Source organism: Myotis brandtii, unplaced genomic scaffold, assembly GCF_000412655.1.
Source record: "Myotis brandtii unplaced genomic scaffold, ASM41265v1 scaffold321, whole genome shotgun sequence".
Lineage (NCBI taxonomy): Eukaryota > Metazoa > Chordata > Mammalia > Chiroptera > Vespertilionidae > Myotis > Myotis brandtii.
Genome location: NW_005362314.1, coordinates 368154 through 384687, shown reverse-complemented (window position 1 = coordinate 384687; position 16534 = coordinate 368154). Strand labels below are relative to the sequence as shown.

At 49.6% G+C, this 16534-nt stretch overlaps 1 protein-coding gene across 1 annotated transcript in view; it reads right to left on the bottom strand.

Annotated features, from left to right (window-relative positions):
- Positions 1-16534, bottom strand: part of ADAMTS2 (ADAM metallopeptidase with thrombospondin type 1 motif, 2) — a 284941-nt gene that overhangs the window by 140030 nt on the left and 128377 nt on the right. The window contains exon 4 of the mRNA XM_005870719.2: positions 8168-8370. Coding sequence (XP_005870781.1) covers positions 8168-8370 — 203 coding nt within the window. The remainder of the gene's footprint in view (positions 1-8167; positions 8371-16534) is intronic.

Here is a 16534-nt window from a genome sequence, read left to right as displayed (position 1 = left end):
TTATAAACTTATGAACAAAAATAGATACAGAGGCAGAGCAGCCTCGAACAGACTGTCAAACTACAGTGGGAAGGCCGGGGAGGGTTGAGGGGCAGGAGGGGAGGGTAAGAGATCAACCAAAGGACTTGTATGCATGCATATAAGCATAACCAATGGATATAAGACACTGGGGGGTAGGGGAGGCCAGGGGATTGTCAAGGGCGGGAAAAAAGGAGACATATGTAATACTCTTTGTAATACTTTAAGTAATAAAACAATTAAAAAAAATAAAGTCACTAATCATCTGAGAGATGCAAATCAAAATTACAATTAGGTACCATCTCACACATGTCAGAATGGCTATCATCAACAAATCAACAATCAACAAGTGCTGGCGAGGATGTGGAGAAAAAGGAACCCTTGTGCACCGCTCGTGGGAATGCAGACTGGTGCATGGAACTCCCAAGTGACCCAATAATCCCACTTCTAGGTATATATACCAAGAAATCAGAAACACCAATCAGAAAGGATATATGCACCCCCATGTTCATAGCTACACAATTTACAATAGCTAAGATTTGGAAACAGCCTAAGTATCCATCAGCAGATGAATGAATTAAAAACCTGTGGTACATCTACACAATGGAATACTACGCTGCTGTAAAAAAGAAGGAACTCTTAACAGCATGGATGGATCTGGAGAGTATTATGCTAAGCGAAATAAGCCAGTCGAAGAAAAATAAATATCACATGACCTCACTTATTTGTGCAATATAACGAACAAGATAAACTTCTGAATAAAAATAGATCCAGAGACAGAGAAGCATCAAAAAGACCATCCAACCTCAGAGGGAAGGCATGAGAGGGTAGGAGGGGTGGTAAGAGATCAACTGAAGGACTTGTATGCATGCACATAAGCATAACCAATGTACACAGTCAGTAGGGGTGGGTAAGGGCATGTAGTGGAGGGTTGGAGTGTCTGGGAGAGGTCAATGGGGGAAACAGGAGGCATACGTAATACTTTAAACAATAAAGAATTAAAAAAAATTGCTCCCGTTTCCCTTAGAGCAGCGGTTCTCAACCTGTGGGTCATGACCCCTTTGGGAGTCGAACGACCCTTTCACAGGGGTCGCCTAAGACCATCAGAAAACACATATATAATTACATATTGTTTTTGTGATTAATCACTATGCTTTAATTATGTTCAATTTGTAACAATGAAATTGGGGGTTACCACAACATGAGGAACTGTATTAAGGGGTCGCGGCCTTAGGAAGGTTGAGAACCACGGCCCTAGAGCATGTATCCATACCTGGCTTCACAGGCACCTGAGCTGGGGGAGCAGAGCCACCATCCATGCCTGATCATCCAAGGTAACCAGAGATGCCGCGAGCACAGGGGCTGCATCTCAGCCAACCTTCTTGGGAGCTGCCACAGCAGAGAGCTCGTGAGCAGACGGCAGCTCAGGTGCTGACACAGAAAGTCTGAAAAATGGTAATTCCCTAAGCACAGGTCAGCAGCAGGTGTGTTCAGGAGTGTTGGCTGCATCCCATCCTAGGAAGACCATACACAGCGGTGAGCATTTTTCCAAGGAGGAACAGTGAAACAGGACAGTGGCTCCCAGCACACAGAGGAGCCAGGCAGAGGTGAGCTCCTGGTCCTTAGGGCTAGGCCTGATGGAGGCCAGAAGAGACTGTGGAAGGTTGGGAGGAGCAGGCGCAGGGTGACAGCAGAAGGAAGCCAGCTATGCAGAGCCATGTGGGAGCAGGGAGTCCAAGAGAAGCCCAGCACAAGTGTGGGGGCCAGGCCTGGAGATCCAGCAGGGCTGGATGGATTACACATCAAACAGGTGGCTGAGGCTCTCTGGCAGCCTTTCCCTGGAGTCCTAGCCTCTTCGAGCAGGTTAAGAGCCCCTGGGCCAAGGGGACCAAGCTCAGAGTGGGGGCAGCTTTGAGAGGAGTCTCTGGATGGGCAAGGATGGGCAAGAGCCCTGGAGAATGGGCCTTAGGCAGGTAGTGCAGGGAATGTGGTGCCGGAGTTGGTGGCAGGGTCCAGTGCAGGACTGATGGTCCTGGGTTTATGGGCAATCAGCCAGCCTGTGCTCAGAAGGACCCTACTTTTAGGACTTAATACTGGGCACTTGCCAGTCTTGAAATTCATTTTACACTTTGAAGTAAGTCAAGTTGGATGGGACAGGAAAGCCTTGGCTCATATGCCTAGGACAGGTTCTTGGCTACCTGCTCTCTACCCTGTAACCACTGCTGACCTCTGCCCCTGGCAGAGGCCTGGATGCAGTTGCCCAAAGGGTCAAGGTGGGTGCATGTGCCACATAGAATTTCAAGCGGGGGCATGGCTGTGGCCATCTCACCCTTGGCAGCAACCCCACACAAGTCTCAGAGGAAGTGAGATCCAGGTGCTGAGGTGTGAAGAGCCTTGGCCATCTGCCCTGGATTGAAGCACTGTGCCCATGGGAAGGGGAGCTGGCAGGCTCACTGTCCCCAGACCCTCTGGGCAGCGCACAGAGCCATGGGTTCCTCCAGTGGTGCCTGTCAGCCCAGACAGGGCAGCTGTCAGGTCCCAGGGGCCCAGAACTGCCTAAGGCCCATGTGGGAATCTGTGCCCAGGGGAGCACTCCCTCTGTGGGCTCTGTCCCTGGGGCTCCCATCTTCTTCCTTCCACTTCCTGAGACTGGCTTGTGCTTTGCCTGAAGTTCTGGCCACCTTGAGGCACCCTCCGCCATTAACCACAAAATACTTTGATGATTCTCCATACAAGTTAAATACTCTAATATGTGCATTTAAAACAGACTTTGTATAAAGATAAGTGGTAAAATTCATGCTAATAATTTAACATTCTAATTGTTCTTTACTTACAGTCAATAAAGAGAAAACTTTAAAATCTTGACAAGTTGAGAGAGAGACTGCAGGAGAAAGAAAAAGGATTTAATATGTATCTTTTGAACAAGAGAGCCACATTTGCATTTTGGCCCAAAGTTTTGTGCCAGGAGACCTTCTGGGTGTTCGTCTGCTGGGGCTGGCCAGTGTGACAAGAATGGCCAGGTGGTCTGTGAGGGCTGAGGTTTGGGGAACGATGCTGCTGACAATAGGCCGGGGGGAGGCGGGGAAGGGTGGTCACTGCTGGGGCGACCAGAGTAAAATTTCAGAAGATTGACTTCCAGGGAGGCATGGAGTGCCAAACACAGCACCCAAAGTAAAACTGGGGAGCCCAAGGCCTCAGAACATGACTACACACAAATATGCAAGCCATCAAAAAACAATCCCACACAAAACAAAACAATGGCAAACCATAAAACTGGGAAGACTATTTCCCACCCAGGCAACAGCCAAAAAGTTAAGCTATCTATACTAATAAAAGGGTAATATGCTAATTAGACCAGATCGACTGGATGTCTTCTGGACGTCCGACTTCCTCCCTCACAAAGCCACGGTGGTGGGGGCTGAGGCAGAGGCAGTTAGGCACGGTGGCAGGGGCCAAGGCAGAGGCAGTTAGGGGCAATCAGGCCAGCAGGGGAGCAAGCAGTTAGGGGCACGATCAGGCTGGCACGGGGGGAGCAAGCAGTTAGGGTTGAGATCAGGCGAGACCAGGCTGACAGGGGACCAGTTAGGGGGAGATCAGGCAGGCAGGTAGAGTGGTTAGGGGTGATCAGGCAGGCAGGCAGGTGAGTGGTTAGGAGCCAGCGGTCCTGGATTGTGAGAGGGATGTCCAACTGCGGGTTTAGACCCAACCCCTATGGGATCAGGCCTAAACTGGCAGTCGGACATCCCCTGAGGGGTCCCGGATTGGAGAGGGTGCAGGCCAGGCTGAGGGACCCCCCCCCCCGTGCACGAATTTTGTGCACTGGGCCTCTAGTCCAATATAATAAAAGCCTAACATGCTACGTGTCTGACTGTTTGACCGTTCAACCAGTTGCTATGACGTGCACTGACCACCAGGGGGTAGACGCTCCGACTGGTAATGTAGCTTGCTTCTGGGGTCCAGCCGATTGGGACTGGATGAGATGTGCCGGACACGCCCTGGAGCCCTCCCACAGTTCCTCTCTGGCCCCGATTGTGCACCGGTGGGGTCCCTTAGCCTGGCCTGCACCCTCTTGCAATCCGGGACCCCTCGGGGGATGTCGGAGAGCCAGTTTTGGCCCGATCCCCACAGGCCAGGCCGCGGGACCCCACCGGTGCACGAATCCATGCACTGGGCCTCTAGTTTAAATATAAAACTTCTTCAAAGTAACAAGAAAGAAATTCAACTCCCAGTAAAATAAAGGACATAAGTTAGCCAATCATAAAACTATAAGATAATCACTGTTTTAAAATATACATATTTTTTAAGTGCAATCTCATTACTATCAAATAAATATAACTTACAACAAAAAGCCTATCCTGGTTGTGGCTCTCAATGTACCACAGCTAAGAAGGACTCGGTGCTATGAGCAGGTAGGAGTTAGGCAATTGATCCAAGGAGCATGAATAGGCGAAATAACAGAGAACATTCTAGCATTGAGAGCTTTAAAATGCACCTATTGTTAACCAGGGATTGAACTTTTGAAATTCAGCTTAAGGAAAAGTAAAGGAAGAGGAGGAGAGGATATGCCGGTTCTTAACTGCCTCGGCCAGAAGGTGACACATGTCAATTCCTGGCACACAGCCCCAAATTAAGTGCACAGGAGGCTGGGAAACAGAAGGGAAGAGGGGAGCACATGGATATTTGATGAACCTAAAATGTCTATGTCACATGAAGACCCACATCGCAGCCTGGGCTCTGCCACAGAGAGATCCCAATGGGAGCCTTATAGGAAGAAGCACCTTGAGCGACAGAAGAAACCAAAGGAACTGAGAGCTGCCAAGGTCTAGCCACACCTGTGTCCAGCTCACCTGGGCCTCTCCTCCTCTTTGCACCATACATTCCTAGAGCCCTTACCCTAGGGGCCCCTACCATAGGGATCCACACCAGAGCATCCTACTCCCAGGGTGGGCCTCCATGGCCTTTCTCAGGGGACAAACTGGGTCCACCCAGGCCTGGTCCCACAGTCTTGACGCTGGGAGCACTCTGCCCTGGCCTTGGCTGTCCTCACAGCTGACCAAATGCCTCACTTGGAATGCAGTATGGGCTGGCTGCTACCACATCTGTCCTCCATGTCATTGACTTTGGATCCAACACAGCCCAGTAACCAGCTCACTTATAAGGAGAGGGAGATGTGCCCTGGCCAGGCCTCCTCAGGTTACTCAGGACTCTGGTTGCAGCCTCAGGTGAGCCAGCACCTTCACGGGGTCCAGGCCCCACACTGAGGCTTCCCACACTGCTGTTTAGCACCATAGGCCTGGTCAAGTTCAGAGGAAGGGGACAACAGGCAGTCCCCTTGTGCGCAACTCTTTTGGGATTGCATTAAATCACCAGTCTGCATATGGAAGCCTCTAGCCACATTGGTGATTTAAATGCTAATGCAAATTAATTACAAATATTAACTTACCCATTAGGATGGCTGTTATCACAGATAACAAGTGTTGGTGGGAATGTGGAGACATGGGAACACTTGGGCCCTATTAGTAGGAATGTAAAATGATGCAGGTACTGTGGAAAAGAGTATAGAGGGTCCTCAAAAAATTAAAAACAGAATTGCTTTATGTTTCAGCAATTCCACTTTTGGGTATAGACACAAAAGAACTAAAAGCAGGAACAAGAACAGACAGACACTCTACACCCAGGTGCATAGCAGCATATTCACAACAGCCAGAAGGTGGAAGCAATCCAAGTGTCCATCAATAGATAAATGGGTACACAGAATGTGGTCTGTCTAAACAATGGAATCTTATTCAGCCTTAAAAAGGACAGAAATCCTGACACCTACTACAATATGCATGAACCTTGAAGACACGTGCTAAGTGAAATAAGCCAGTCACAAAAGGACATATACTGTATGATATGTTCCACTTATATGGGGTCCCTAGAGCAGTAAAATTCATAGAGACAGGCAGCAGAGTGGTGTTTCCTAGGGACTTGTGGGAGAAGAGAATGGGGACAGAATTTCAGTTTTGCAAGATGAAAAGAGTCCTGGAGATGGATGGTGGTGATGGTTGCATAACAATATAAATGTACTAAATACCACTAAACTGTGTATACTTAAAAATGGCAAAGACAGTAAGTTTTATGTTACATGTATTTTACCAGAATTTTAAAAAACTTTATATTAAAAAAAATTCTATTGAAAAAAATTTAATATTTCAGTTCTGCAATCACACCAACCACATTTCAAGTGCTCAAGGGTGGGGGTCGCTGGTGGCTGTTGAATGGATGGCAGAATTAGAGCATCTCCTGGACTGCAGAAAGCTCTATTAGACAGTCTTGCTCTGGAAGGTCCTTTCTCACATATTCACTTTTCCTCTATCCCCTCCTCCCCAAGAGGGCTCTGTGTGTCTTAGATCAACCCACAGGACTCTCTCCTGGGTGTGCAGCCCTAAATGAGGATACAGAGCCCAGAGGGTATTAATTGTCAGGGTAACACATGCCTCAAGAACCCATCTCATCTCCTTCCACCACACTGCACTCAAGGTGGGAGGCGGAGCTCAGATCCCTCCATTGCCCTGTGCCTTGGACAAACATGTGTCCAATGAACACTTGAAACAGGGAAAAAGACACGGCCCAACTACTCTTTTTTATAGCTCCTTGAATTATCTCCTAAAATCCTTTTTTGTTATGATAAAATTTGTTTCAATTTAAGAATTTTTACATTTCTTATGCATTTCAAGAAATGAACCCAACCATCCCATTATTTAAAATTGAGGTACAGTTGGATCATGAGGATGTAAATAAATAAACTGAAGTTAACTGGTAAAACCAAGAGAAAGTTCTAGACTTCCTCCTACAGGCTCATGCCGCAGCAGGTGTATGTGAGAGAGGGACCCACCACACCAAGGCGAATTCGTTCCACCAGCCTCAGGAAGATTTCATCTGGGATACTCCCAACTTCCAAGTCCTTGGCATACTTCTCAAGGATAATTCTAGATGTGCTGCTGATGAATTAAGTACTGTTACCATCATGATAGCAAAACCACATTTTATTTAGTAGCTGAACTGTTCACCTCCCATTATCTCATTTAATCTTCACCCTGAAATGGAAATTATCAATCCATTTTAAAGATGAGAAAACCAAGGCTCATAAGACTGGGGCACACAGCCCCACTGCTTTCCAATTCCCCAGCTTTGGGCTTCCCTGCCCACCTCCCGCCTGCAAACGCCTGCTCCTTCCACAAATGTGTACTTCCCACCAAGGTCCTACACACAGGATGAACCCTGCTCCTCCCTCCCACCCTAGCTCTCCAGACTGGGCTCAGCTGAGCTTAACGCTGCCCCTAGGGCTTGCACTTTGGAGACTGGATGCCTCACATCCTCAAGGTGACCCTGACCAAGCATCAAGCAATGAGGGGGAAGGCTCTCCATACCAGACAGGGAAGAGGTAGGACTGCGCCCTCTGCTGGCCAATTAGGCAGCATCCCCATGCCTCCTGGGGTGGGGTGTGGGGATTGTAATGTGGGGACAACTCCTTAATCTCTCCTGTTGGGTAAACAAGGGGGTGACACCTTAATCTCTCCGCATTGGGTAGACAAGGGGCAAGTGCCTCATCATGCCCCAGAAGGCACGTGTGGCACACAAACACCCCATTACATAGCACAGCTTCGCAGGGAGAAATGGATCCCCTCTTCAAGCTTCCATTCCTCTGCCTACTCCAGGAGAAGCCTGGATGGGTGTTAGTCTGTCTGTCCCCTTGGGGGACACACACCAATATCTCTTTTTTATTACGTTACGTTTTACTTTTAGGTTACCTTTATGTAAAGTGAGGTTTCCTTTGTAAATAATTTTAAGTTTTAAAAAGTCAGTTCATTTATAGGAAAATACACAGTCCAGGCACAGTGCAGTATGGCAAAAATAAAGAAAACTGAGACAAATGACTGGAGTTTGGGGAAATGGCCTCAGTGTGTACACAGCCTTGCCAAGTCAGAATATGCCCCATTTACAGATGAGAAAACTCAGGTTCAGTTTGGCTGATGGGAAGTTTACATTTTCTCACCTGTGGACCCAGAGAGCTTCCCTGTAGCCACATAACTCATCCCTAGATCCACTAGGAAACCACAGAAAGCACAGGTGCCCACCTGCACCTCCTTCACCCCGCCCCACTTACAATGTTCATGAGTGTGAGCAGGTACTTCTGCACGTGTTCCTTCCCGTGGAACTGGACCACAGAATCATCCACACCCAGCAGGACCTCAATGTTGTAGTCGTCATCGGCAGCATGTCTGCGTGCCCTGCGCCTTGAACTGTTGATCCGTTCCTCCAGGATGCCCAGGGTATGGCTGAGGCTGTCCAGGCTGCCAAGGGAGGCCCCTGAAAAACAGAGGGCATAGTGTGCAGCTGCAGCCGGGCTCACCAGGGACACAGCAGCAGCAGGACAAACTCGGCACCGGCCCGGCACCAGCTTGGCCATCACCTTGTTGCAAACTTACATTCTTGTCCCATTTTACAAAATCACAAACTGCATTTCAGAGATGGCAGTATGTGTGCCAAGTCAGCTCAAACCCAGCAGTGTACAAATCAACTCCTTGGCCATTGCATAGCCCTGGTCTGGCACCCAGTGACAAACAGAGGCCAGGAAGCTGGGCTGCCCAGCCAGGAGTAGGTTCAGGGTGGCAGAGCCAGATTCTTTCACCCATTCACACACTCAAAACTTGAGAAGGGTTGCCCAGGTGCCAAAGGACTGGTCTCCCAAGTGTGGCCACCCTTGTTATTTTTTTAAATATGTTTTATTGATTTCAGAGAGAGGAAGATGAGAAGGAGAGAGCTAGGAACATCAATGATGAGAGAGAGTCATTGATGAGCTGCCTCCTGCACACCCCCTACTAGGGATTAAGCCCTAACCCGGGCATGTGCCCAACCTGGAATCGAACTAGTGACCTCTTGGTTCATGCGCTAAACCTCAACCATTGAGCCACACTGGCTGGGCAAGGCCCTCCTGGAGAAACTGAGGCCCAGTCCAGGTGGTGTATGTTCACAGTATCTTCTCAGGAAGCTCCCTTTCAGAACTGCCTGCTCAGTCCTTCACTGAAGCAACGCCCCTCACTCTGGGCCAGGTCTACCCATCCCACTCCATGGTCAAGACCTCCCATAAGCACCCTTCCCCAGGTGAACAGTGTATGGCTGGTCCCAAGCCAAGTAGAGGGGTGGTTGTGTGCTAGGGGCAGGGACCATGGGAGAGAAAAATTGGTAATTATCTCGCTAGAAAAGCAATGTGTTATGATTAAACCCAGCCAGGTGTGACCCTGCTCATAAATGTTATGTAAACTTTTTACCCTGCCAGTACCAGGAACGGCTAATGAACCGCTTTGCAGTTTGTTTTTTTCTTTTTTTAAAAAAATACTTTGAAGTCTTTGCAGATAAAAGGTCTTGCTGTACTCTCGGTCAGCACTGCAAGTTGTGAGGCTCCTACGGGAAGGACACAACTGTAGTCAGCTGGCCAGCTTAATAAAGGCTCTTAAATTTAAATTTTGAGTCGGTGGTCTATCTCGCTGATTGAACCCATAACAGTTGCCTGAATGAACTGTGCAGGGACCAGGACAAGACCTCATGACAGCTCCCTCACAGTCTTCTGGGCCAAGGTCTCACCTCCAGCCCCCACAGGTTTGACACCTGGCCTGGGTTGGGGGAGTAGGGCCTAAGGGGCCTCAGCTGAGAGGTCCAGGGTCCCAGGATGTTATTTCAGCATCTGAACCTCAGTTCCTATGTTGGTGCTCTTGTCCTATCATCAAGAAGGGTTCAGGAATCTGGAGAAGGCTGTGCGTAGATGTTAAATAAGAGTCCGGAGACGAGATATAATTTTGAAAGGCATTTGGGGGTCAGAGGAGCTTAACTAAAGGAGCTAAGTTCTAAGGTCTTATGTCTAAGGTCTTAGGTTCTCAGGTCTTAGGTTCTCCTTTGCCCCAGGACCCCATGCTTTTTATTAACACAACTTGTCCTGAGGCAAGGCAGAGATATACACTTCAAAGGGTATACAGAAACATTGTCAGAATGGGGGAATTAGCCTAAGGCTGTTCAGGTGTTTGGACAGTAGGAGGCAATAACATGTAGATTAAGATGCCTTTTAGCTGTCTGGCAGCCAAGAAATCAATTTAATGTATCCTATTCAGGTTTGGGGAAATGCCTTTAGCCATTCCCAGATGCAGCCCTGCTGTCATGCTGGAATTGGTCTCCGGCAAGTTCCCTTCGCCTTTCCCACTGGGCTTGGATCCGCCCTGGACTGTTCCCTGACCCCAGGGTCCTGCTTCTTGGCATTCCCTGAGTGTGAGGGAAGGGTTTTCAGAGATTTCTGCCTTTGGAAGGACCTTGGACCTCAGGTCATCATGGTATCACCAACCAAGGGGGTGGTGTCCAGGCCCTGTGGCCCCTGAAGGTGAAGGTGGTGCTGAGAACCCAGCTCAGCTTTCAGCACCCCTGAATAGCACCCCTCTTAAGAGTCTTCCAGAAAAGTCTTCTCACTTCGCCCCAAAGCCTTTTGTCTGCTGCCTCCTCCATGCGGGGACAGGACTCCCCGCACATCACAGTGCTGCATGACAGGGCTTCTGAAAGCAGTATGGCCACTCATGGACAGGTCGAGCAGCCTGCCACTGGGTGGGTCCTGCTCCACCACTCAGCCCTGCACAGATGTCACTCACGCAGTACAGGCAACAGGCATTTTTGGTGTGCATAATTGTCCCCATTTTATAGACAGGAGGACTGATGGAACCCCCAGCATGGCTGACTCAGCCAGGAGCTTTCTCCTTTACACCTGCTGTCTGTTAGCTTTGAGGTGCAAACCTGCAACTAGGTCACAGCACAGAGACTAAGCAGAGAAAGTGGACTCCATGGTGCTCTAAGAAAAAGTGGGATGCGGGAGGTACAGGAGAAGCAGAGTGTGGAGAAACAGAGAAGAGGAGTCAGTTGGGTCAGGACTGAGTAGCATCTTGCATTCCTGCATGTCCTGGGGTTCTTGTGTTCCCCCTCCCCGCCCTGCAGTCCCCTGCGCACTGAGTATATGTGCAGACACATGCATGCGGCCAGGGCAGCTCTGGGGAGGCAGGTGTGCAGCATCCCCTGAAGAGCCAGTGCCCTGCTGGGCTTCTTGGAGATGATTCAGGAACATCCTTGTTGCTCCCAGAGGACAGATCGGTGACTTAAATCTGATGGGGGTTTGAGGAATTGCTATTCTATTTTTACACATTTATTTCTTTGCATTTCTAACAAGCAGGGACAGCTCACCTTCAGAACCACCTTGGTAAGCACAAAAATAGTAATAATCCATGAAACTCTTCCCTGGGGAAGAGGCTAGATGTCGTCTGCCCCTGAGGAGCCAGGGGTCACTGATGGGTGGTCCTTGGGCAAAACCAGCCCAGAAAGGCACTTGTTAGGGCCACGCAGTATTTTAAAAATACCTTACTTTGTTGACAGTATTTAAAAATTGGGAAATTTATTGTTAAACAAAATATAGCCAGTTTCTCTGGGGAATTAGAAGATGGGATCATGGGATATGTGGGTGGTTATCATGTCAACACTAGGCTGTGGAGTGATGATCACACCTGGAGACAGGACACACAGGACCATGTCTCCAGGCCACCTGGCTTGATGCCCTCCTGGTCCCCTAACCCAAGGAGTCACATACAGGTCAGTGACCGCTGGGGGAGGGGGGCGAGGGGGTGGGCAATGGGGCTGCCATTGGGGCAGAGCTGCCTGGGCCAGACCTTATAGCTGCTTTTGCCAAGCAAGCACGGTTTTTAATTATGTTACAGTTCAATAAAAAACAATGCTTTCTAAATATTCATTAGATGTTAAATTATTATTTTAGTCATGATTATTTTTGGGGTAAATTGAACCTAATGTTCTAGAATACTCTAATCCCCAAAGGCCCAGCCCCTGTAGAGATGCTCCAAAGTGGAGGTCAAGGTACAGACCAGGAAAGGAAGACAGGGTCCCTCAGGCCTCCTGACAAGTGACAACCCCGCCCTGCCACCCAGCCCCTGGAAGCCCCAGTGGTATGCAGACCTGGAAGGGTATAGGGAGTAGCCCCAATATGATTAATGTCTAAGCGAACGGCCACGTGAGCACTGATGGAACCCATCAGCTGTCAATCTTGGATGCCTCTTTAGTTTCCCTATCGTGGGATTGATCCTGAAGCCTAAGCCATGCAGAGATCCCAACCACACCCTGATCCTAGAAGGCCTGTTCCTCAAGCTGAGTCCTACTGCAAGGAACTCGAGCCAGGGGCAGGCTCCTGCCCAGCCCTGGGTGGGAGACCATGGGATTCCCTGACACCAACTCCGTCCTTCGAGGCCACCTACCTGTACTGATAGCCTACCTGGTCTAAAGGGGGCCCGGGGAGGGCTCTCATCTACTCTTCCCTCCTCCCCGGAGCTCCTGTAGCTCATAGGCAGCCTGCTAAGCAGGTGGCATGCGCTCACCCAGCCCTTTGGCTCCAGCCCTCATTACTGGCCCAGGCCCAGATAATGAGCTGTCAGTCTTGCCCATCTCTTGTTGTCCCTGTGCATAGCCTCCCCCTGCCATGAGGAGACATCACTAGTCCTTCCAGCCGTTCGAGGCAGATGGAGAAGACTTGGCCCCTGAGCAGAGGCTCCCCTACCTTTCCAGTGGGTAACCATGGGATTTAATTTCCTGGCATTCCCTGTTTTGAGTGACCCTCCTGGAAGGCAGCTGAAACTATTTTTCCTCATGTCTCAGGAGGCAGTCCTTGTTTTTTTTTTAAAATATATATCTTTAAAAATTGATTTCAGAGAGGAAGGGAGAGGGAGAGAGATATAGAAACATCAATGATGAGAGATTATCATTGATTGTCTGCTTCCTGCACGCCCCCCACACTGGGGATTGAGCCCGAAACTCAGGCATGAGCCCTTGACTGGAATTAAACCCGAGACCCTTCAGTCCCAGGCCGATGCTCTATCCACTGAGGCAAACCCCACTGAGCCAAACCGGCTAGGGCTGTCCCGGGTTGTACTCTCTAGAAATCGAACAGCGTCCTCAAAGAGTCGATTGACATGGGAGAGAGAATGGGATGAGAGAGTAGAACTGTGTTAAGGGAAGCTACAGCGGGTCTGCAGTGGTTGGCAAACTGCGGCTCGGCAAACCGCGGCTTGCAAGCCACATGCGGCTCTTTGGCCCCTTGAGTGTGGCTCTTCCACAAAATACCAGCTCTTCCACAAAATACCGACTTCTGCGCATGGGCCACGAAGTTTCAATCGCACTGTACGTGCATGCCCGCACGTGGTATTTTGTGGAAGAGCCACACTGAAGGGGCCAAAGAGCTGCATGTGGCTCGAGAGCCATGGTTTGCCGACCACGGCTCTAGGGGAATGAACAGGTCACAGTGGACAAGTTCATCCACAGCCCCTGGAGCAGAGCACTCTGCCTGCCCTGTTCCCCTGCATCTGGGGTTGGTAGGGCATGTGCACAGCCCTTCACAATAACAAAGCTCTGTCACCCCCAGTAGCCATCTGACCCCATTTTAGCATCAGGGAACCCCAGCAGCAGGAAGGTTAAGTGACTGGGACAAGTCACATGGCAGAGGAGAAGCAGGGACCCAGCCTGGGTCCTGGGATCCAGCAGTGTTAACATGGCCACGCGGGTCCTGTACACCAGCACCGAGACAGAGTTTGAAAAAACCTAAACTGGTAGAAACAGCATGTTTAGCCTGAAGAAGAGAAACCCTGGTGTTCTGAGTCTGCAGGGTTCAGGGCACCAGGTATTTGCTAACCCCATGCAAACTGTATGCCCAGGCCTTTACTGGGCTGGCCTCTTCACCTAAGGTGCCCTTTCTGCTGCTGCTGCTGTTCCTGCCCAAATTTAACACCCCTACCAGGCCCAGCAGGAACCTCCCAAAAGGCCCAGAAGGAAGGGACTCCACAATCCTTGGTGTGCCACTGCCTCCTGCACTGAATTTAGAGGCAACTCTGGTCCTTGTTTGTCTCCCCCATAGAGTCAGCTGCACACCGGGGAAGGGGTACATATAGCCTTGAGAAGCCACTGTGCAGTCACAGGGGGAGACTGCTGTCCCTGGTCCAAGGAACTACTTCCCTCTCATCCTTCAGGTGTCAGCTGAAAAGTCATCTCCTCAGGAAACTTGCCTATTTCACCCTAAATTAAAACAGGCTCTCCCTCTCCCAGTGTCTCCTTGACAGCACCCCATTTTCTTCCTTCATGGAATATACCACCATCTTAAGTTCTAGTCTCACCTCTGAAAGTGTTTCAGTATTAACTATCTTTTCCCCTTTGTTTTTTAAAAATATATTTTAAAAATATATTTTTATTGATTTTAGAGAGGAAGCGAGAGGGAGAGAGATAGAAACATCAATGATGAGAGAGAATCATTGATCGACTGCCTCCTGCACACACCCCACAACAAGAGATGGGCAACACTGACAGCTCATTATCTGGTTGCATATGCAACCCAGGCATATGTCCTGACAGGGAATCGAACCATGACCTCCTGGTTCATAGGTTGATGCTCAACCACTGAGCCACACCAGCCGGGCTGTCTTTCCCCCTTTGGATGGGGTCTTGCGTGCCTCAGTTTCCTCAGTGCCTCACAGATAATTAACTGCAGGGCTATGAGGAGCCAGGTAAAGAGGCAATAAGAGAAAACACAGGACCCAGCAAGGAGAGTCAGGTTGTCCCCTTGGGAGCTGAGAGCTGGACTGGAAGGAGAGGTAGGTGAGCAGGGCCACTGGGTGGGAGAGCAGAAGCTAACCTGAGGTAACTGGCAGAAGAGCAGAAGCCGGCGCCAAAGCCAGTTGTAAGTCACTCACAGACATAACTAAAGCCCTGGCTGGAAGAGAAACCCTGGTGTTCTGAGTCTGCAGGGTTCAGGGCACCAGGTATTTGCTAACCCCATGCAAACTGTATGCCCAGGCCTTTACTGGGCTGGCCTCTTCACCTAAGGTGCCCTTTCTGCTGCTGCTGCTGTTCCTGCCCAAATTTAACACCCCTACCAGGCCCAGCAGGAACCTCCCAAAAGGCCCAGAAGGAAGGGACTCCACAATCCTTGGTGTGCCACTGCCTCCTGCACTGAATTTAGAGGCAACTCTGGTCCTTGTTTGTCTCCCCCATAGAGTCAGCTGCACACCGGGGAAGGGGTACATATAGCCTTGAGAAGCCACTGTGCAGTCACAGGGGGAGACTGCTGTCCCTGGTCCAAGGAACTACTTCCCTCTCATCCTTCAGGTGTCAGCTGAAAAGTCATCTCCTCAGGAAACTTGCCTATTTCACCCTAAATTAAAACAGGCTCTCCCTCTCCCAGTGTCTCCTTGACAGCACCCCATTTTCTTCCTTCATGGAATATACCACCATCTTAAGTTCTAGTCTCACCTCTGAAAGTGTTTCAGTATTAACTATCTTTTCCCCTTTGTTTTTTAAAAATATATTTTAAAAATATATTTTTATTGATTTTAGAGAGGAAGCGAGAGGGAGAGAGATAGAAACATCAATGATGAGAGAGAATCATTGATCGACTGCCTCCTGCACACACCCCACAACAAGAGATGGGCAACACTGACAGCTCATTATCTGGTTGCATATGCAACCCAGGCATATGTCCTGACAGGGAATCGAACCATGACCTCCTGGTTCATAGGTTGATGCTCAACCACTGAGCCACACCAGCCGGGCTGTCTTTCCCCCTTTGGATGGGGTCTTGCGTGCCTCAGTTTCCTCAGTGCCTCACAGATAATTAACTGCAGGGCTATGAGGAGCCAGGTAAAGAGGCAATAAGAGAAAACACAGGACCCAGCAAGGAGAGTCAGGTTGTCCCCTTGGGAGCTGAGAGCTGGACTGGAAGGAGAGGTAGGTGAGCAGGGCCACTGGGTGGGAGAGCAGAAGCTAACCTGAGGTAACTGGCAGAAGAGCAGAAGCCGGCGCCAAAGCCAGTTGTAAGTCACTCACAGACATAACTAAAGCCCTGGCTGGTTTGGCTCAGAGGATAGAGCATTGGCCTGTGGACTGGAGTCTTGGGTTCGATTCCAGTCAGGGGCACATTTCCAGGTTGTGGGCTCGATCCCCAGTGGCGGGTGTGTAGGAGGCAGCCGATCCATGATGCTCTCTCATCATTGATGTTTCTATCTCTCTCCCCCTCTCCCTTCCTCTCTGAAATCAATATATATATCTACACTAATAAAAGAGAAACATGGTAATTGGCGTACGGCCGCTACCCTTCCCATTGGCTAATCAGCATATCCTTATGCAAATTAACTGTCAGCCAAGATGGCGGCCAGCAGCCAGGCAGCTGGAAGCGAGCAGGGAGGCTCGCTTGCTCCAGTAACTGCAGACTCCAAGTTCCCCACCTGACTTGCCGGCCTCTGAGCTGGCAGTTTGAAACATTCTAACAAATATAGAAGGCCGGGATCTCAGAGCTGGAGTTATACATTGTTTCGATTATAGAACGCTCAGCAGCGGAAGCCTCAGAGCTAGAGCCAGAGCTAAAGCTGGCCCAGAATAAAATTAAAAAAAGAGAAAAAAA